A 21,650-nucleotide genomic window follows, 5' to 3' on the forward strand; every position below is an offset into this window, starting at 1 on the left:
TCCCATCTCAGGTCTTTCTATGGTGATACTGCAGTAACATCTTTTGATAGTTCATACTTCTCAAACTTTAAGGAGACAAGTACTAAGCTATATCATGTTGGGACAAATATCCTTATTTGCGAATGCTATGCAGAGTACTAAGCAGGTTGCATTTAAAGCAGTTGTCATTATAAAAACTATTAAAATGAAGAACAGAGTCTGCACCTTGAATGAATCACTGAAAGTGAAGCAGTCTCAGGTGATAAAAGCAGACTCCACTATAGTCAAAGCTTCATCATTGACCTCAGTATCAGGGTTTCTGTTTCTTAGAAATGTACAACTCCTTTCCAATATTCACAAAGCACATCTCTGTTACTGGTGCATCTAGAAATTATGCTGGGTTTGGTGGGGCTGTGCTCAGGTGCCGATGTATGGAGTACTGTGAGCTACCTCTGTATGCGTGGGATGTTTACAATGGATCCATCACTTAAGGACTCAAAGTTACTTAGAAGTAACCAGAGTTCTACTGAAATACATTGTCCAATACTCATTCATTTTACTCCACTTTGCTTCTTGAAGAGTTAGCTGAAAGCATGCTTCTGTATATATGTCTGCATATGTTTGTAAGTATGCTGTTACCATCACTCTATAATGTGTTCAGGGATTCCCTGTAGAAGAATTGCTAAGAATAAACAGTCTTGGGGTTTGGGATACTAGTAGTACTTACTGAAAATCTGAATGATAGCAAAAATTGTATGCTTGGAAGAATTCTGCTCAAGTGCTTCAGTATTCTGCTAGTACTTTCTTGTTTTCTTGTAATGTATAGTGTTTAGATGAAGCCTTATTTCTTCTCTTAAAAACCTTATCTTAGAGAAGTATATCACATATTGTTTAAACCATCATGGCTTAGAAATCTTGAATGAAACTTCTGTCTGCTGTGGTGTCATGTCTTATTTATCAGGAAACAGTTGGAGAAGGGAACAACAGTTGTGTTTAAAGGCTATTATGTGAGTGTGAATTCTCATCTACCAAAAGCAGTGTTGTTCTGTTTGTTGTTAGAAATTGTTATGTCCAATGTATTTTCTATGATTTTGTAGCTGTTTGTATGTATTATGATTATCTGAGGTTAGAAAGTGTCATATTTTTAAGTGCTGTATAAACACATACAAAGATGTTCCAGCCCAGAAAAGTTTTAAAAATCAATTTCCATGGAGTTAATACTCAAGTGGAAATAAAAGCAGCATTGCTATAATGCTACTCTACCATAAGTTACGCTGTTCTGTATGTTGAACACATGCAAACTGGGTTTTTTAAGTGAGTTTTCTTCACAAGATTTTGTTTTTGTTGTGCCGCTTACTCGCTTGTAATGTTTTAACTGAATTAATTAATGCTGACTTCATACTGCATCTGCTCACAGACCAGTTGTTCTTCAGTTGAGCAATTAAATTTCTAGAGGCACTGATGCCTCAAGTTATTTCCTGTTTCTCAGTTAACTCGAGCATTTTGAACTTACGCAGCTTTTCCCATGCTGAAATACAGCTAATATAATCAGTTTCACAATTGGTACCAAATGCAGCTCTCATTTTATTTAAGCACTGGCAGATGTATCATATTGTTATTATCTTGCAGAACCTTGGCATAACTATGAATAAGTGGTACTTGGTACTGTGGGTATGTTGTACAGACATTCACAGTTTATTGGCATATTTTGCATAGGGTAATATTTAGGTGGGGAACTGAGTCTGAAACGGAATGGCTGGTTACTGTCTGGATGTTGATGTGAGTCTCCATTGCTTGTGACACTGTCTTCAGATGGGTCAGATAAGACTCTCTGAAATGTCATTCTAGTGAATTCTTATAGTCTGACTGGGCTCTTGTCCCATGTGACTTTTCCACGGCACACGTTGCTATTGATTATATTAAATTACTTCCAAAATATCTTCTAACCATGTTAACTATATGTTCTGTCCATATGACTGCCCTATATGACTGTTTCTGCATCAAAAGAAAGCAATTTTACTGATTGTTTATGAGTATCTTAGTTATACCCAGCTTGATCAATTTTATAGCAGGAAATGCTGGGGGAAGTCACTGGAAATGACAGATTCTCCATCCAGGATATTAATCCATATGCTTAGGCATACAAGTAGTGCTTATCAACTAGTCTATGCACAGCAGGAGCTGCCAGGAGAATTTTTGGGACTTTTTGAAGTTTCCAACTGGAGAGCTCCTGGAACATTTAGTTAAATACTTTGTCACAAAGGCTGCTAGGAGTTGTTTGGTCATCTTGTCTCTAGTCAGTCCATTATCTCATCTATGCAGAGAGCAGCTGGGCAGATCCAGGATCACACTGGGAACTGTACGTGCTGAATGTGTATACAGGCACAGCCCTGATCCCCTGTTACACCACAGTTGTAACAATTTCTTCCTTATATCACAGCCGTAACTCAAATTCCCCTGATTGTGCCTTAGAGGTATGTATTGTCTAGTCTTAAAATGTTTGGGGATTATTGCAACAGGATATTGTAACCGTATATAAGCTCTTGAATAACCAGACAGAAACTCTTGTTACCAGTTCCCCTTAAGTCAGTGAATTTGTAGTGTTTTGGGCAACTCATGGTATACTACCTTTTACCTTTCATGTTTTATCAAGTCTGATATTTAGTTCTTAATGTTATGAATGCTTTTTTGTTTTGTTAAGGATCTTCTATGTTTGGCTTGGAGATACTATCCAGTTTTTTTTTTCATTCCTCTTTAGATATAGCTGTGTTAAAGCTGTAGGGGAGCTGAGCTTTCTTACCTTATAGAAGTGCAAGCAATTATACCATCTTGGTGAGGCGCGTAAATTGTTTATGGAATAAGTTTGCCAACTAGATGTTTTTGAGGAGGTGGTCTTCTGTTCATGGCATTACCAATACATACTGTTAGCTCTTGGACCCAGAGAATATCTGAAGAGATTAAAGTAAGTTACCTTGCTGTAGGGCTTTTCTGACTTGAGTATTATGTGCCTATGAACTAAACACAGAACATGAAAGAAAACTGAAAACACTGAGTTTCTCTTTGTCTGTGAGAACATTTATTGTTATGGATTTTTTTTTCCTCTGGGTTTCCTAGATCTCAAATTCTAAGGCTCCCCTCAACCCTCATTCCTTCCTGGCTATCTCATCTACTTTTTTGTGGAACATAGTTATTGGAAGTGACTCTTGTATTTAAGCAAATAGTGATCTCTATCAATTCAGTGGCATGTTTGGAATGACATTCCATGTACTATGTGTGGTGTACCAAAATACAGCATGAGATGCTATATTTTCAGGGTAGTTCTTGGAAGTAGTCTGTTCTTTGGCATCTGGAACATCCATTTCTCAAATCTGAGGAAATATAGTTGGAGCAGAGAGGTAGTATAGCCCCCAATAGCCCCCCCAATGTACCCTTATCACAGAGTGTCATGGTCTAAGCCCAGCTGGCAACAAAGCACCACAAATCTGCTTGCTCACTCCTCCCCCCTGGTGGGATGAAGAGAAAATATAAAGAAATGCTTGTGGGTCGAGACAAGGACAGGGAGGGATCACTCACCACTTATGGTCACAGGCAAAAGACATGCTCAACTTGGGGAAAAACCAAAACCAACTTAATTTACTACCAATCAAACCAAAACAAGGATACTGGGAAGTAAACCCAGATCTGAGCACACCCTCCCCCAGCCCTCCCTCCTCCCCGGCCCACCCCCATCCCGGTTCTCTCCACCTCCCGCCTCGGAGCCGCGAGCGGCGCAGGGGGACGGGGAATGGGGGGTGGGGTCATTCCGCCATACCTTGTCTCTGCCGCTCCTTCCTCCTCAGGGCGAGGAGGACTCCGCACTCCTCCCCTGCTCTGCCGCAGGAGACAGTTCTCCGCGAACTGCTCCAGCGTGGGTCCTTTCCATGGGCTGCAGTCCTTGAGGCACAGCCTGCTCCAGCGTGGGCTTCCCTAGGGAGTGGCGGCCATCTTGTGGGGCATCCACCCCCCGCTCCCCTCCGCGGGCCGATCTTCAGTCACAAACTGCCCCAGCGCGGGCTTCCCCACAGAGCGGCGGCCATCTTGTGGGGCATCCTCCCCCTGCTCCCCTCCGCAGGCTGGGGACACAGAACCTGCTGCCTGATCTCCCCACAGGCTGCAGGGGCATCCCCTCCTTCCTCCCTGCCCTCGGGATCTGCACAGGGGTTCCTCTCCCATCCCGATCCCCCAACTCCCGGCAGGTTTCCCCTCTGGAATCTGTTCTCCCAGAGGCGGGTTCGGCTCCCAGCCAGGGAAGCTTCTAGCAGCTTCCAGCAGGAGCCGGCCCTGCCGACCCTACCCCGCTACCAAAATACCCTGCCACACAAACCCAAAACACAGAGTCATAGGATAGAATGATTGAGACCAGAAGAGACCTCTGCAGATTGTCTTGTCCAACCCCTTATTTAGTCCGTTTTTTAATATCTCTGATAGAGGAGACTGTACAGTCTGCCTGGGCAACCTGTTCCAGTGCTTTAACAGCCTCATTGTTAAAAAAAAAAACAAGGGGGGAGGGAGGAAATTTGTGTTTATGTCTGTTGTTTAACTAATTTCCTGTATTTCAATTTGCGCCTCTTGTCCTTTCACTGATAGGGTTCCCCTGAGCCTTCTCTTCTCGGGGCTAAACAATGCCAGTTGTGTCAGCCTTTCCTTGTACAACAGATGCTCCTTTAATTGTATCCACAACCCTTTCGGAAGTCATTCCAATATGTCCATGTCTCTCTCATGCTGGGGATCCCAGAAGTGGACACAATAGTCCAGATGTGTCTCACCACCACCGAGCTGAGTTGAAGGATCATCTCCCTTGACTAGCTGGTGATGCCCTTCCCTATGGTCAACTTGTCATCCACCAGGACCCCTATTTTTTTCCCCACAAACCTACTTTCCAGCTGTTTAGCCCCAACATGTGTCGGTGGATGGGAGTATCCCTCCTCAGGTTCAGGATTTAGCATTTCCTGTTGTGGAACTCCCTGAAATTCCTCTGCCCATTTATCCTGTCTGTTGAGGCCCCTCTGAATGGCAGCACAGCAGTCTGGTCTGTCAACCACTCTTCCTGTTTTTTAACTTCACCTCTCTGCTAGAAACTATTTCATCACCTTCTGCTTCAGGAGGAGAAAAGCTCAACTGCTGATTTAAGCCACTAGATAAGTATTATTTAGTAACTCTCTTTATTGCTACATGACAGAATAGTTGTGCTTCTTTTCTCAAAAAAGGAGTCTTTCCAGTGAATTAAGTCAAATATAGGTTTTATACCCCATTGTATGCCTCTTTTTTGGAATTTAGATATGTTCTGCAGAAAATATATCTATCCTTCTTCATGTCATAAATAGATATTAGGTTGAGTAGACTTATTTTCCACTGTCTACAAATTTTGTCTTTGCTGCTACTTAAAAAAAACAAGGGAGGGGGGGAGGATACTCTTAAGAATAGGGTCAATGCCTCTTAGATTTGCCATTTTAGTTGCAAATTGTAGAACTTCATTAGTTCAGTATAACCATTGCTTTGTTTAAAACAATGGATACAATATACCCTTTAGAAGAGTCATTAACATCTTGAGTTTACTTTAAGCAACATTTGACACCACAGATAGAAATGATGAGTCAAAGCCAGTGTCTTTCAACCTATATTGCTTGGAACAGAAAATATCTTGTTTGCACAAAACTACTTTTGCAGTGCTGCATTAACTTGCTATTGCATTTTCATTTCTACCTCCATTCTCCATGTTCCCATTTGCCTTCCCACCTGCCAAAAAGAGCAAAACCCAAAGAGCAAGGCAAAATCCAAACCCAAAGTTTGAGTAAGTGTCCTTATATTATTGCATCAGTAGTCATATTTGTGTTGCACTGCATCCTTACAGATGGCAAATAGAAAAATAAGGAGCTGGGATTTATCTTTAGAACATCAGTGGTTCTAACAAAGTCTTTTTTCTTTTTTTTATTCTTTAAGTTCTTTTGCTTTATCCCTTAGAGCCAAAGCTAGTCTGTTTTTATAATCCCAGTCTCGTATACTAGTCATCTGAAGGACCTTTAAGGGAAAAGTGTTTTACAACATTATCTGCAAAAAGTCAAGTTACTGCAGTAACATCCTGAGTACTCTTCTGGTGTGCTGGTTCTTCCCTCTGTATTCTCATGTGACTGCAGTCACCTTTCTGGACGTGTGCTCTGTGATCTTTTCAGAGCAGCTCAGAATTGTTTTTCTCTTCTTTTGAATATTGAAAATTAAGAAGTTTGCAATGCATAAACAGAATCCATTCATTACAAAAATTGTATTTCACCAAGTGTGCATGATACATTTCTACATTTGATGCCTGCTGCTTTTAACTACTGATTATAAATTTGTTCATAAATTGACAAAAATTTCATCGGCATTTAACATATATAGTAGATTGACAACAAACAGGTTTAGGACTAAATTATATCTTTTTTCTCCCCTGTTTTTTCAAGGAACAGAAGTGAAGGTGAGCCATTAATAATCTATTCAAGTTCTATATGTGCCAAATAAAAATGAATGTATTTTCTGTATTTCAGGGAAGTCTCAAGAACAGGCGAAAAATTTCACCCCAAGAGTTTATTCAGGAATTAAAATCTGGGTCAACAGATGAAAGACTAGTCACTTGCTTAGAATCTCTTCGTGTGTCCTTGACTAGTAATCCTGTCAGGTAACATCATTAACACATATTGCAAAGATTAATCATATTCTTATTTCTTAATGGATTAAAATTAATGGATCTGTAGATATGCATGTTTCAAGGTTTTCCAGTTAATGTATGCATTAGTGGATGGTTGTACCTATTTTATTTTATTTTTTATTGATTATGTATCTTCTGTAGATCTATTTTTCAGTAGAGTTCACTGGTCTGTACAAGGTCATGCTAAGAGAGTGTAAAACAAGTGTAGTGCAGAGCAGTTCACTTTGTTTTCTAGTGCTAAATAGTCAAAAGTATTTTTCATTTTTATTTTTTTTTTTAATGTTCTCTTAACTCTTTAATCTTTTAATTTACTTTGTTAAGGTGAGAGAGAGAGAAGTGAGAGTTAATGGGAGATAGGCATCTTGGTGTAAGTTTGTTAGCCAGAAAACATATATGTTTTTAATTGTGTGGTCCTCCTTCTGTCCAGTGTGCTTTAGACTTTCTTGCTGCCTTCCAGTAATTTTTTCTGTGTCTGTGGGGTTTATCTAGACAGAAGAGAGCACAACATTAGTTTACCTGTACTTTTTTTTTAAAAAGGCTAACTCTTCAGTAATCATAACTCTAACACTGATATCAGTCCTTACATTTAATTTTTATTTGATCCATGCAGCCTGATTTATGGATGCTGGCTTTATTTTATTAAATTATATTTTTTTTCTATTCTACTCTGTTTACAACCCTTTGTTTTAGAGTTCCTATTTAAGCCAATGGTTGAACACATGACTTTGGGAAACTGTTTTGGATTTAGTGTAAAATAATGCAAATGCAATGTTGGGGATGCTTATGATGGTACATGATTAAAAAATGATTAGGCAACTTTCTTCTTTCTGCATCTGGCTTGGCAGAGTTGCTGATGTGGGTCTTCTGTATGGGTGTTTGCTTCTTTCCTTCTATTAATTTAGTTTTGAATTGGATTTTCTTATTTAGAATATGTAATGTTTCACATGGGAAGAAACATGCTTTACATTAACCTGAGTTCTTCTGACAGGGGTTTTACAGAAGATACATTTCCTCTGTGAATGTGAAACTACTTTTTGATATAGTATTGCTTCCCCTTCTTTATTTAAAAAAAAACCAAACAACCCACAATCCCAGAGATTTTTTATTTACACTGATGTTGATTTAACAAAGAAAACTTCGCTTGTTATTACGCATCTGGAAATAGAAGCACAAGGTGTATGAAATGTGTGACAATTTAAGTTTAGAACAGTCTTTCCTCTCTGTTGTTGATGTGACTCTGTTTTTGATATGACTGGATAGATGCCCTTTGCTGGCCCTTTCCCACACACCAAGAGAAAAGCTAATCCCCCTCCCCCAAAAAAACCTAAACAAACCAAACCCCATGATCTTGGTGAGGTGCTACTTCTGCCTCACAGCACAGTACTATGTGATAGGACATGAAGGGGCGAGGAAGGTGGAGAAATGGTATCAGAATAAGGATTGTGGAGACCACTATGAGGGAGCAGTGTTGTTCTATACTTGAAGCATTTGATAGAGAATGCAAGTTGAAGTGGCCTATGATGTTGTAATAGAGCATCTGATCAATACCAAAAGTCTGGTGATCAATATTATCTGGAAGAACAAAGTACAGAAAGTTAGGAGTTTTACAGCAATGAAATATGAAATTTTGGACTAAGTAGGTTTTCCACATGTTTCACTTTGAGTAAGGAAAGGATTGAAATCTGTAGATACATGTTATGAGTACAGGCAAAGGAGCAAGTGCTTTTGTGCATGGACAAATGGAAAAATGAATGTTTTCATAAGCTTAGTGTATTTTATGTCAATCCTTCAAAGCATGCTAGAAGGGTGTGAGGCATTGTTGATATCAAAATATTGCATTAATACTTTTGAGATATTAGTTTCTTTAACTTACTCGTACAGATAGTTCTAGATTGCACCACTGGCTTTAACTTTGTTTAGTCAAATATAAACTGTGGTAGGTAGAAGATTTGACAGTTGAATCTGAGTCCTAACTTGACATAATTTATTAAAATTTAACTTCAATTTGAAATATTAAGGAGAATGTAAGAGACAACATAAGAGAACTCTAATGCTTGGATTGGAGTAAACCCCATTATTAAGTTATTGGATGTATGGCCTAAGAATAGGTCTGAATCTGAGAGGTTTGTGTTGCAAGGAGAGTGACTGTGTCTTGCAAAAACAGTAGAGAAGAGGTATTTAAGTAGGTAGCAGTTTCATAAAAAAAAAATAAAAAAAAATCTCTACTATTTGTCCGTGAATGCATTTTAGTCTACAAATCAAAAGAAGGATCACAACCAATAGTACATATGGGTTCTGAAACAGTCTTCTGGTGTGTTAAGTGGTGTTGAAAAAGACTGTTAAGATAGACCTCACTAGGCTTAAACAGAGCATTTAAAAATAGCCTTAGTTAAAAAAAAAAAGTTCTTCCATAGGGCTCATATACAAAAATAGCAAAAATGTAACAGCATCACACTGTTATTCATACTAAAAATTTGTGGAGTAAACATTTTAAACCATGTCCCCTTCTTTATAATGAGTAACAACGGTTGATGTTCATTGGATGAAGATATTTGTGACCTTGATTTTTCCTATCAGCAGCCAGATCTGTGTGTAAGAACTTGCTTTGACACATAAATACTAAACTCCAGTCCAGCTGCTATAAATCGATGATTATTTTTAACTCCAGCTTCATATGATATAGACAATGAGAAATAACTGATGAAGCTTTGGGATTTTCTTTTGTACATGTATAATACCTAAAAATAAATTTATGCTTTTTTAACAGGATGAGAATTAAATTTAGATTGGATCTAGCCTGACAATCTTCATATTTGTGGGCTGTGATCTTTTTGACAATACATAATAATTTAGGTTTTTTTGCTGTTTTTCCAATTACTATAATCAACCTCTTAATCTTGTTGACATTTCAGTTTCTAATGCAAGAACTGGTTCTAGAACATTGTTTTCAATTAGTTGTTTTTGTAAACTGTATTTTTAGTTCACAGAGAAAATGTGAATCAAGTGATAACAAGTAGTTTGATCCTGGTACTTAGAAAAATACGTTGAAATCTATGGCTTACTGCAAAAAGTAGTATTTATTTTCCATCAGTATAAAAAGAAAGCCTTAAAAGTGATCTGGGTCACTATTCTTCAGGTAAATAAATGGGGTGGTTTTACCTCACAGTTGCCAACACAATTCATCAAAAGTGGTTCCATGATCTAGCTGTGCATAGTATACTGATAACTAGTTATCTATGACTTTTTCTTCTCCTTTTGTATAAGAGTTGCAACAGATTTGGCTCTTTTCATGAAGAGGACAATTTTAATAAATTGAAAATAGGGGCACTGATAGCTTGGTGTTTTGTCAGACTGACAAAAAGCTGAGTGTTTGCTCTGGATAGTGTAAATAATCTTTGTTCTTTTGCGGAAGCACAGGAAAGGGCAGTAATACTGCAACAGTATTTTAGGCACTTGATCATTCTCAGTATCCTCAGCTGCTGGAGGGATGACAAAGCGCCTGCGCACAATTCTGTCTAATACAAAATGTGCTAATAAGTGTCTGGTAGGATCATCTTTAGGTCAGATATGGCCGGTTATACCAAAACCAATTGACAGTTATTTGCCTAATCTGTTTCAGAATGAAACACCCATCCAGGAAGAACAACAACTATTTTCATATATATTTACATATAAACATATAAAAGCACGTGATCTGGTTCTCTCTTTTTACAATTTTAAGTCCATTACAGTTTTGTAGCTAGCAGATACAAAGAACTGTTTAATACCATCCTATGACGGAACTGGAAGTACTATGTATTTCAAAAGAGCTATTGCATCTCCCTCATGTTACTTCCAACAGAATAGCTTATTTGTCACTAGTAAGGTCCTATCATTATAGGAATATATAAATATTCTGGTTACTAATCCAAAGTAGTGATAAATAAATATTACCCAATGTGTACAATGATATGTAAATAGACAAAACAGAGGAAACAATGGAGAGGCTATAATACAAGTAAAGTAAACATTATAATTTTTTTACTGATTCTGATCAACATCTTGATGTTGAACTTCTGACGTTGTGAAATGGATGCTTTCTTTTTATGTAAACAACTGTTTTGTTAATACACAACAAGAGATTTCCTCAGCTTAAGCTTTTTTAAGTAATAATTTAAAGAATGCACAGAAACTATTGGTACTACACCCACAACAGAATCCATGTTTTGGTGATGAAGATGGTGAAAAGTATTACATCTTCATCATGCAAACTGTATTTTTTCTAAATAGAGATGGTTCTGTAAACTGTTAATAGATAAAAGTAATATGCTAATTCAAAAGTGGAAAAAGTATGGAAGAGATGCCCATTATAAAATGATTTTCTGTCTCGTTGGCCAAAGACAATGATAAGAGATCCAAGGACTTGTCTTTCGGCAGTAGCACAGAAAGCTGACTAAAGGTGTCAGGAAATAGTCCTGCCTCTTATGGAATGAGAAGAGTATTCAGGTACCTGTCAATTCATTCCATAATTGAATATTATAACTTCAACCTTTACAAAAGAAATTTCCTGAGGAAATAGTCTCTACAGTTTCTCTGCTGTATATGTAATTTTGTTTGCAGCCAACTTCTCCTTCCTTCTGTGGGACTTTGTTAGAAGTTCGAAGTTTAAAATATCTGTGCCTTACACAGACAATCAAGTCTAAAGAGCAAAATATTCCTTGTGTTATGACTATGAATGACAGTGTTATCCATGAACTTTAGGGTCAGGTAATTGATCAAACATCACAGTTTCAGCAAGACCAACAGCTGCTATCAAAGGGATGGCTGCAGTACTGCTGTCAGTCATGCTGTTACTTGTATTTGATATCAAGAGGTTTTGAGCAATAGTGAACAGGACCATGAAGCAGCTGTCTCATGTAGAAAAAACATGCTGAGGTTTAACCTTCCCAGAAGATAGCTTTGGCAATAGCTGAAATTTTAAATTTTTGTTATGTTCACTTTGAGATATTCCTATGGATTAATATCTCAGGCAGCCACTTCTGCAATTCCTTTTGGCCTTTCCTTCTCTGCCATTTACGGTTAGGTTCTTACCTTTTCAGGAGACCCTAGAACAGTGTGTAGTAGAAATTTTTTTGTTTTCTTCCCTTCCCTTGCAAGGGTTTTTTAATTACAGTTCTGTGCCAAAGAATGTATAATTGTTAATTTAAAAATTAAAATTACTAAATTGAATGGCTACTGTAATTTTTTAATCTTTTTTAATTTGTTATCTAATTGCATCAATGAGTGAATGGAATGCCTCCTGATCATCTGTTGAGTAAAGAGTTGATTTGAGGTTTTAAAATGATCCCGTTATACTGCTTTTATTTATGCTGACAATTTTCATTCATTGTAATTAGTCTTTGAAATGTCAATTTTTTTAATGTCTCTCTTCTTTCTTCCTAGCTGGGTTGAAAACTTTGGTCGAGAAGGTCTGGGGCTGCTGTTGGATGTTTTGGAAAGATTGGTTGAGACAAAAAAGTAAGGATGATTTCATATAAAATTACCAGCTTTTCTTAATATGTAAACAGCATTTAATTACACTAAATTTTTTATTTATTCAGCCAGGACAAAGTTGTGAAGAGGAGTCAGCATAAGGTTATACAGTGTTTGAGAGCCTTCATGAATAATAAGGTAGGGGATTTTATTTAATCTGGAAATCTAAATTACTATGGTTCAATCAGATAATGTATATGATCAGTGGGTATAAACCTGTGCAATTTGGAGAAGTGGTGTGTGTTTGTCAACTGTGGCTTGAAGTTCTTTCTGCTGCCACTTCCTCTCTATGGAAATATACTCAGAGAATAGTGTAAACTTGTGATGCTGATGTATGCCTTTATTACAGAATAAGTGACCTGTTTTGGACTTTTCGCTCATTTAATTTTTTTAATTAAGTATTTGATGGACATAAATATCATTTGAAATATTTACTTGAGGGAACCGTTGCTTTTACTAGCTATTTGATACAGTCATTTGCAATCCCTCTGACTCTACTTACAACTGTTCTTCTGTTGTTTAGTATGGATTGGAAAGAATTTTAGGAGAAGAGAGGAGCCTTTTGTTGCTGATCAAAGCAATTGATCCCAAGCAAACTAACATGATGACGGATATAGTTAAACTCCTTTCTGCAATGTGCATTGTTGGAGAGGAAAACATGTAAGTACTGTATTTAGCCAGAAACGGTAAGGTAATTTTATGATATCCAAAATTATAGTTATACCTGAATGAAATGCTAAAATGTTCGATTTAAGTTTGAAAGTAGTATCTGTACTATGTTGTCACTTTTCAGAATACCTTTGTCTGTGATTTTTATTACGCTCATATCAATAAGATTTTTCTTTTTGACATGTGGATGTACTGATTAGATGGAAGTATTTATACAGCCATTCTTTTGCTTAAAAACCTTTTAGCATTACTTTAAAGGTTTCTTAACCATTGTAATCCAGTAAGTCATTCTTTGGCTACAAAAGTCTCCAAAGGAAACAAGTAATGCTTAAACCTCCAAAATTTGTAAGCAAGAAATTGAGGCAGGTGAATAGTTTGGCAACATAGCTCTTCAGATAACAAATGAACAGCAAGGTTAAATATCTCTCATGAGTGAAATGCTTTTCTTTTCTTACAGCCTTGAAAAAATTTTGGAAGCTGTAACAGCAGCAGCAGAGGAAAGGAATGTTGATAGATTCTCTCCTATTGTAGAAGGTCTTCAGGATAACTCAGTTCAGCTGCAAGTAAGCAAATTTTTTTCACAAACCTCTGCAACAAGTGAAAATAAAATTACTTATTTTTCTGCATTGAACAAGTCATTACAATAAAAAGGAGGAGGGATACTGTTTCAAATAAGGGTCAAATTTTTGGAATGTTGTTTATAATGTTGTCTTTTAAAATGCATTGTGAGAAGATTCAGTGTTGAGAACACAGGGGTGTTGCAGGTTAATTTGTTGATTTCTATTCACCCGAATCTTACAGACTTTGGGAGTTAAATTTATACTTCCTTTTAAAATAAACCATGAGTCATATATTCAGATGCAAAAAGATTATTTCAATTCTGACGATATTTGCTGAAACTTAAAGATTAATAATAGTAAAAAAGCAAGTTTTTAGGCAACTGCTTTTTATAAATAATGTTTAAATCAGCAGAAAATCTGTTCCTCATGCCCACTTTGATTTCATAAAATTGCAACCACACAGTCTGAGGAAAAATCTTTCACCTTATTTTCAGTTTGCTTCAGTTGGCTATAGAGTTTACTGCAGAAAGACACAAAGTATTATAGTTCATTTGAATGATCATTATACATCATTGGTCTAAGAGTGTAAATATTAACTCATGTTGATTTTTATGTAATTCAGTAATTAACTGAATGCTCTTCATAATTGTTCTTCTTTGTGAATATTACAAAAATGGTAAATGATGAATCTCAAGTTTGAAAGAAGTGATTGTGTTAATCCACTGTCACCTTTTGTTTTAAATAGTCCATGTCTGACAGTAAAGATTGCTGTTTGTTTCATGTGTCTCACAGAAAAGCTAACCATAAAGGAACATTTGAAGGTGGGGAATAATTTGTAGTTGAATTACGCCGATACTGGTGGGATTCTCTTTTGAAAAATTGTCCCTCCTTTCTTACTCTTTATATCTTATAATCATAGAACGGTTTGGGTTGGAAGGGACCTTTAAAGATCTTCTAGTTCTAACCCCCTTACCACAAGGGGGCATCTTTCACTACATCAGGCTGCTCAAAGCCCTGTCGACCTTGACCTTGAACACTTCAGGGATGGGGCATGCACAACTTCTCAGGATACAATTGGCGCTCTCAGCTGCAAGTGCACATTGCTGGCTCATATCTAATTTTTCATCTATGAATATCCCCAAGTCCTCCTCTGAAGGGCTTGTCTCAATCTGTTCATTGCTCAGCCTGCAGTTATACTGGTGATTGCCCCAGCCCAGATGCAGGACCCTGCACTTGGCCTTGTTGGACTTCATGAGGTTCACATGGGCTCACTTTTCCAGCCTGTCAAGGTCCCACTGGATGGCACCCCTTGATGCTCCCATCTTCAGCTTCCTATTATGTAATTTCATGCCTCTTCATTCCAGATTAGAGCTTTTTACAGCTACAATTACTTAGTTACCTTTTTTATTTGTAGCCTCTGAATAAGTTGGTTTCTAACCCTAGTAGACTAGGTATTAATTTGTAGTATAACTTGTTGAGTAGACGGTCTTTCTTTTTTACCCAGTATTGTGAAAATCAGTACCAAAATACTTTGTTTTCTGAAGTGCATTCTAGAACATACATTCTAGGAGTGCTAAACTGAGGTCAAGGTAATATCATACAAAAGATGAAGGAGACAGAAAATTACTATCCAGCATAAAGTCAGGTAAATTCAGTTACTTTGATTTCACTTTCTGTTTCTTTTGTTTGTTTTTTTTTGTTGTTGTAGTGTGCATAGGTATCTCTGTGTTATCTGTCCTGAGCAAGAGATCTTATAGCAAGATTATTTCTTTTTCCTCTTCTGTAAATCTTGCTGTCATAGACATAGCAGGAATCAGTTACTGTGATAGAACAAATTCAGCTTTGAATTACTCCTCAGTTTTCTGGCAGTAAGAATAGATAGCCACAGTGTAATTTGCCAGGTGAGGTGATAACTGAAGGAAGGACAATCCTCTAATTCAAATATCTATCTTTTTTTTTTGTTTGTTTTGTTTTTCTTGTAGATGTTTGTTTATCTCAGCATGGACTTACTACACTAACTTAAAAAGTTTTGAATGAAAACCAAATCAAAGAATTTATTGATTCCCTAGTTCCTTCCTTTGCTTCAATCTTGAAGATTTCTAGATGCCTGAATGCATATTGTACTCCATTACCAATGATGATAGTCAAAGTTGCTTAGGAACCTCAGTCAGTCACCTTCAGGGTTAAGTAGGCTCTTCCCCCAGCAGTAATTTTTATTGGCTGGAAGTGTGGGATATTTTGTTTGTTCTTATATTTCATTTGTTGTTTCTTTTTAAAAAAGTATCAGGTTCATATTGTCTTCATATAGAAGATATTCTTTCTGGCTTAGTGCAGAAAGATTTGTCCCCGCATTCTCCCCTCTCTCCCCCAGATTTGTGTATTTTGCTAATATATTGAAAATCATAGTGATTGCCTTGAAAGGTCAAAACCACTTTATGTTGGCAAGGCTGGAGTGGGGCTGGAAAGCGGCTGTAAGGAGAACTGTAGAGTAATAATTTTTTTCTTTGAGCAGTGGCTGGGGAGCTTTGTGTAAGACTCAGCTTACAGTTAAGATTAGCAAGAGAGGGAAAAGCTTTCAGTTCCAGTTGTAGTGGGACTGGAAAGGGACTGTAGAAGGGAAGTGTATACTGTAATACAACAAAATTCCTGTTTCCCAAGGCTTTTGAGTCTGCATTTTCCAGATTGGATATAAATTTGTAGGAGTGGATCCTTACCTTAGATATTTTTACAAGCATCATTGCAGTTATTCAGCATTAAATTTAAATATAACATCTCATATATTTCTGTTCTCCTCTGGGGTCTTTGTTTCATTTAGATTTCAAGGTGAATGATGTTCAGTTAAGTTCCTATTCAGTATGATTTTTTCTTTTTCTCCATATTTTGGCATCCTGGAGATAATAGGCAATATGAATTTGGGCCAGGTGTGCAAGCCAGGACAATATAACATTTGTCTCACTGCATCTGGCGCTTTTTTTTTTTTTTTTCCTGTTTTTTAGTCCTTCTTGGTTTACTTTCATATCGAGTCATGATATAAGTAAAAAAATTTGTTCTTATTTGATCAACATGAAAAACAAAAAAAAAGAAAATTTTGATGATTTTCTGTTATGCTTATTTCTATCATTTTAGTATAATCAATAAGGTAAAAATGTATATATAGTATGTATTAAGAATTTTTTTTTCATAAATATGACAAAAGTTTAAAAAAATGGTAGTTCAGTGTCTCTGGTTGAGCAGCGTGCTTTCTTTGGCATGAATATGGATATCAATAATTTTTTTAAAATATTTTGATTCAGTAGGGGGAAATGCTTTAGATCATGGAAATTATATTTTCCAATTTCAGGATATAGTATGTAACTTAAGAGAATTTAAGAGCCTGTATTCTCTATAGAGCATGTAAGGGTTTGAGAACTTCCAGGTCCATCACAGCACTTACATGAGATGCCTAAATTTTAATAGTATGCAGAGCAGTACTTCTCTGACTATTCTTTACTAGTTTATAGGTATTCAGAGTCCTGAAATTAACAGCATTTTGTTTTGAGTGTTAGGCTTCCAAATGTGATCCTGAATTTTCAGGACTTGCATATATTTGCATGTGTGTAGATTTAATAAGGGAAAAAAGCTATCTATAACTCCATTTTCTATGCAGTTCAAAAAGCATGTGAAAACTGCCTTAAAAGCAGCCCCTTGCTTTATTTGAAGCAGCAGGTAAATTAAATTAATCTTACTGATGGGTACCCAAATGGGCATTTTGCCTATTTCTCCCTTTTTAAAAATTAAATAAATTTATAAGGGCCTCTCTAAATCTATAAATATGTCTTGCAGATTAAACTGAAGGTGAACAGGTAGTAGCTCTTTTGGATCAACATTGGCGCATAGGCTTCAGAAATTATAATCCCTTGTGAAGAGTTGTTGGTAAGCAACTCCTTTAAGAAATAGGTAGATACCAGTATTAATGGCAGTTGAGACAGTTGATATGCGGGGAAAAAAGGTCATAGCTGATTATCTCTAACCACTTAGATCTTTCTTATAAAACATGAGCACTTTCATACTTACTGTTTACAGAGATTCTTAACTCCATTAGTGAGGTACAACTGATGAGATAACTGAATCAGTGCAGAAGAAAACTTCAGCTGAGTTGTTAACTGTGCAGTCACAACTTTTATTTTTCTAGGACTACTCTTCAGATATTAAACAAGTACTTTTCTACTAGTTATGCTTTCTCATGATTGTGTTATACCTCCATTTGGTATTTTGTTATCCTTTGATGTGGAAGGTAGGAGCATTGTTAAAACGGAGAATTTACTGTTACACTTGCAATACTTAAGCTAAATATATTAATTTGGCTTTACTGAGAGTGTTACCCTAAAGTTTCTGAAAATAGGTAACATTTTGCTGTTTCATTTGCTGTATCTCATGTAGATATGGAAACTTTTAATGAAAGTTCTCTTTTTTTTTTTTTTTTTTTTTTTTTTTTTTTGAGTTAAACTTCCATTTGAAGACATTCTTTCTGCTAAAAGGCTTTTTTTCTTTTTCAGACTCCACAAATGGTTGCTAGATTTCTTTTTTAAGACCAGAAAAATCAAAGTTTCTCATGTTATAAACTTTTATAACAATGACATTGAGCTGGTGGTTAATTTGACAGTGTTTTAATGAGTCAAAAGTTTACAGTTGTCAGTTACTTGGCATACTTGCCTTGATTATCTGCTTGATATATGTAGGCTTGCTTTGTGGCAGTTCAGTTTGACACTAACAACTGACCTTTTCAATTTTGAATTGACTAACATTTCTGTTACTTGAAGGCTGAACATATAAAAGGCCTCAGTATGATGATTTTTGTATTTTTAGTGAAAACTCGATGTATCTACTTGTTGCATTTGTTGAAACCAAAGGATATTTTCCCTTTTATCATTCATAAAATCCAAAATTATGGAAAGCTTACTTAAATGCTTTTGGTTCAAGACAAACTAAACATACTAGTTTGAGAATATAACTACAGGCAGGAGTAATACTGAGTTTCTGGTTTTGTTAAACTAAATGTAGTTTTAACACCTTAAGCCTGTGCTCAAGAAAATGCATACAAGGCAATCTGGTACCTTGTATACTTATGACGACAACTGAAAAAGTCTAATACTTTGGTTGTTCAAGTCATGGAGGCAGGAAATAGAACTCTTCTGACACAACCCATTTTATGTATTTAAGACCATGATGAAACCAGCAGCAACAAGTTGTGTGCTGCCCAGTTCTCATTCTTCTTGTAGAATTAAATGAATGCTTCTACTCTCTGATCATCGTTTTTCATCACTTTTCCTCAAGCAGGCAGTTTAACTAATGGAAGAGTGCTGTTGTTCTTCTGTACAGTTCTAATTGCACATGCCAGCTCCTTCTAATTTTCCAGTTAGAACTGGGAAGAGGTACAGTGTTGAAGCAAAGGTGCAATTCTTCCTTTTCCAATTAGTTCCTGAAAAATGGGCGCTGATCATCCCTGTGAAAACCTGCAGGTGTTTCATGCCTGTCCTAGGAGAAGCGTTTTTATGACAAAGTAAAAGGTCTTATCTATTCATCATTAGCATTACTGTCCCAGTATTTTTAGTTGTTAGGGAATACAACTTCCTCTTTTTCATGTAGTAATAAGGGAAGGTGAAATGGTATGGTCTGTGATATTTTGGTTAGGTGAATCACTTAATGATTCTTGGTTGTTCTGTGCTAATGAGATCCTTTCCATAACTGCGGATGTAATAGGTTGAATCAGAGCAAAGCACACTTTATCTAAATGTAGAGACTGATAATATGTATTTAAGATCCATGTAAACGTACATGTATGTGGATAGTACCTCTCAAAGCCTTTACTAAGAATTTTCTGTCATTAGCAAGGGTAAATAATTGATGAACATCAATATAGAATCATGGAATGGTTTGGATTGGAAGGGACCTTTAAAGGCCATCTAGTCCATCCCCTCTGCTATGAGCAGGGACATCTTCAACTAGATCAGGTTGCTCAGAGCCCCGTCCAACCTCACCTTGAATGGGGCATCTACCACCTCTCTGGACAGCCTGTTCCAGTGTTTCACAACCCTCATTGTAAAAAAAAAAAAAAATTTCTTCCTTATATCTAATCTGATTCTACCCTCTTTTAGTTTAAAACCATTGCCCCTTGTCCTGTTGCTGCAGGCCGTATTAAAAAATCTGTCCACATCTTTCTTATAATCCCCCTTTAAGTACTGAAAGGCCATTAGTGGAGTCCATGTGAATGAAATGGGAAGAGAAAAGACATGTTTACAGTAGAATAGAATCACTAAGTTTGGAAAAGACCTCTAAGATCATCAAGTCCAAGTCATAGCATCTGTACCAAAGCCAAATTTACAGCCAGTTTAATATTGGCAAGCAGAATTTAACCAAATATGCATCATCTTCACAGCCTTTTCTACGAATGCATACTTGCAGTCAGAGTGAGAAAAGTGAAATAGAAAATCTTACTGCAGTTCCTCTTATTCAAATGGGCAAGATATGGCATAAGACGATACTTAGCATATAGTTAGTATTGGCTGTCTTGTCTGTGCAAGGAAAAAGCTGCTCTGAGCTACTGAGATGTATGTGACGTTTTCCACCAGAAAAGGGCCAGGTATATTCTGTCTGGTCTTCAACTTGGAAAAATGCAAGTTTAAAGCACAGACTGTGCAATCTTCAGAAAATGCATCCTGTAACTTGATAGACATCACCAGCTGGAATCAGAGAAGATTAGAATTTGAAGATGTAACTTCTCACTTTGCAGGATATATCTGATCTCATTGGTCTAGTTCTCAAGGAAGAAAGCATTCAAAGTTTTGACTTTCCAGGTAAACTGTATCATCATCCATGCGAAATACTTACCTACCAAAAATAATGTGTGTGTGTGTATCCATCAATATATGCCCATCTCTTAGATAAACATACAAAGTCAAGTATTGTAGATTTCCCTACCATGTGTCAGCAGGGTGTTCAAAGCATTCCACAGGGAATATACTCACAGACTCGAGAGCCTTCTGAAAACTAACATGGTGGACTATACTTAGCTGCCATTCTTTAGGGATGAAGAAGGCAGGGAAGCATCTAAATAGTCTGGCAGGTGAAATGAAAGATTTGCTCTTGGCTTTTCCCTGAAGAAAAGAAAGTGCCTCTACACTCCTTCACTGCATGCCTGTTATAAACAGCAGGATACTCTCAAAATGTAATTACTGTCTGGGTTACAGGTGCCCCTCAGGAAAGAGAACTTAGAAATGGCAGTCCTCGGCACCACAACAAAATTTTAGAAGGTACACCACAGAGCTGTATATTACCATATATCTTTTGCTGTTAGAGCCTAACATAATTTCACTTCTTCAGGCATCTTCTCAAGGGCAGACTGACAAAATACCTCCACCTGCAGAATCTACAACTCTTCATGAATTGGTTTTAGATAGAGACCATTTGCCCAGAATGTTTTGCTTATGACTTCTGCCTTCCTGGGAAGCTAATTTACCTATCTTCACTAATCCTTATACTACCTCAGCAGAAGTACCTCTTCATTTATTGAAGATGAGACATCTTTTTTGATACGGACACAGCTTTCCCACTTTGTGTTCATGGCTGAAAATTCAAAAGGCTGTAAGTCTGTTTACAGAATCTTATCCAAAATAATTGAGCGTAAAAGAATGAGTTAGGGCCCACTCATCTGGAGTGCAAGTAGTGACTGATTGTTCTGTGTCCCAAGAATTGACAGTTATAGAACTGTCAATGGGAATGTCACAGGCTTTTTCCTTAAGTGTTACGTACTTTGAGAATTGTCAAGGAATGATGTTACATTTGGGATAATTGTTCTTCAATTTCTTTCTTAATTAGGAGTGTTGAAGAGAAATAATTATGAGGTGATACTCCTTGGAATTGTGTGTAGTATGAATGCATGTAGAGACAAGCACTTGAAGAAAACAGTTACTTATCTGTAGCTTTCTTTCTCCCTTAAGAAGTTCTTCCAACTTTTTGGACTGTTTTCTCTTTGGTCTGACCCTTTATTAGCAGCATGGTCTCTTTTTGTGGAAGAGATTACCGTATCTGCTACTTCTACTGCATTTCTTTAATTAGTAGCCATACTCTAGAAGCAGGAAACAAACTCATTGTTTGAATATTGTTAGATCTGAAGTCAGTTTTACTTTTTGGTAATTTAATAATTCTAAATACCAGTCTGTATTTGAACGTTC

General features: G+C 36.8%; 1 protein-coding gene across 3 annotated transcripts in view; it reads left to right on the top strand.

Annotated features, from left to right (window-relative positions):
* The window catches only part of DIAPH3 (diaphanous related formin 3), a 242,630-nt gene that overhangs the window by 32,888 nt on the left and 188,092 nt on the right, over nt 1–21,650 (top strand). For all 3 annotated transcript variants that reach the window (XM_049815693.1, XM_049815694.1, XM_049815695.1), the window contains 5 exons: nt 6,540–6,670; nt 12,122–12,196; nt 12,280–12,349; nt 12,735–12,871; nt 13,338–13,443. In XM_049815693.1, coding sequence (XP_049671650.1) covers nt 6,540–6,670; nt 12,122–12,196; nt 12,280–12,349; nt 12,735–12,871; nt 13,338–13,443 — 519 coding nt within the window. The remainder of the gene's footprint in view (nt 1–6,539; nt 6,671–12,121; nt 12,197–12,279; nt 12,350–12,734; nt 12,872–13,337; nt 13,444–21,650) is intronic.

Source organism: Accipiter gentilis, chromosome 13 (genome assembly GCF_929443795.1).
Source record: "Accipiter gentilis chromosome 13, bAccGen1.1, whole genome shotgun sequence".
Classification (NCBI taxonomy): Eukaryota; Metazoa; Chordata; class Aves; order Accipitriformes; family Accipitridae; genus Astur; species Astur gentilis.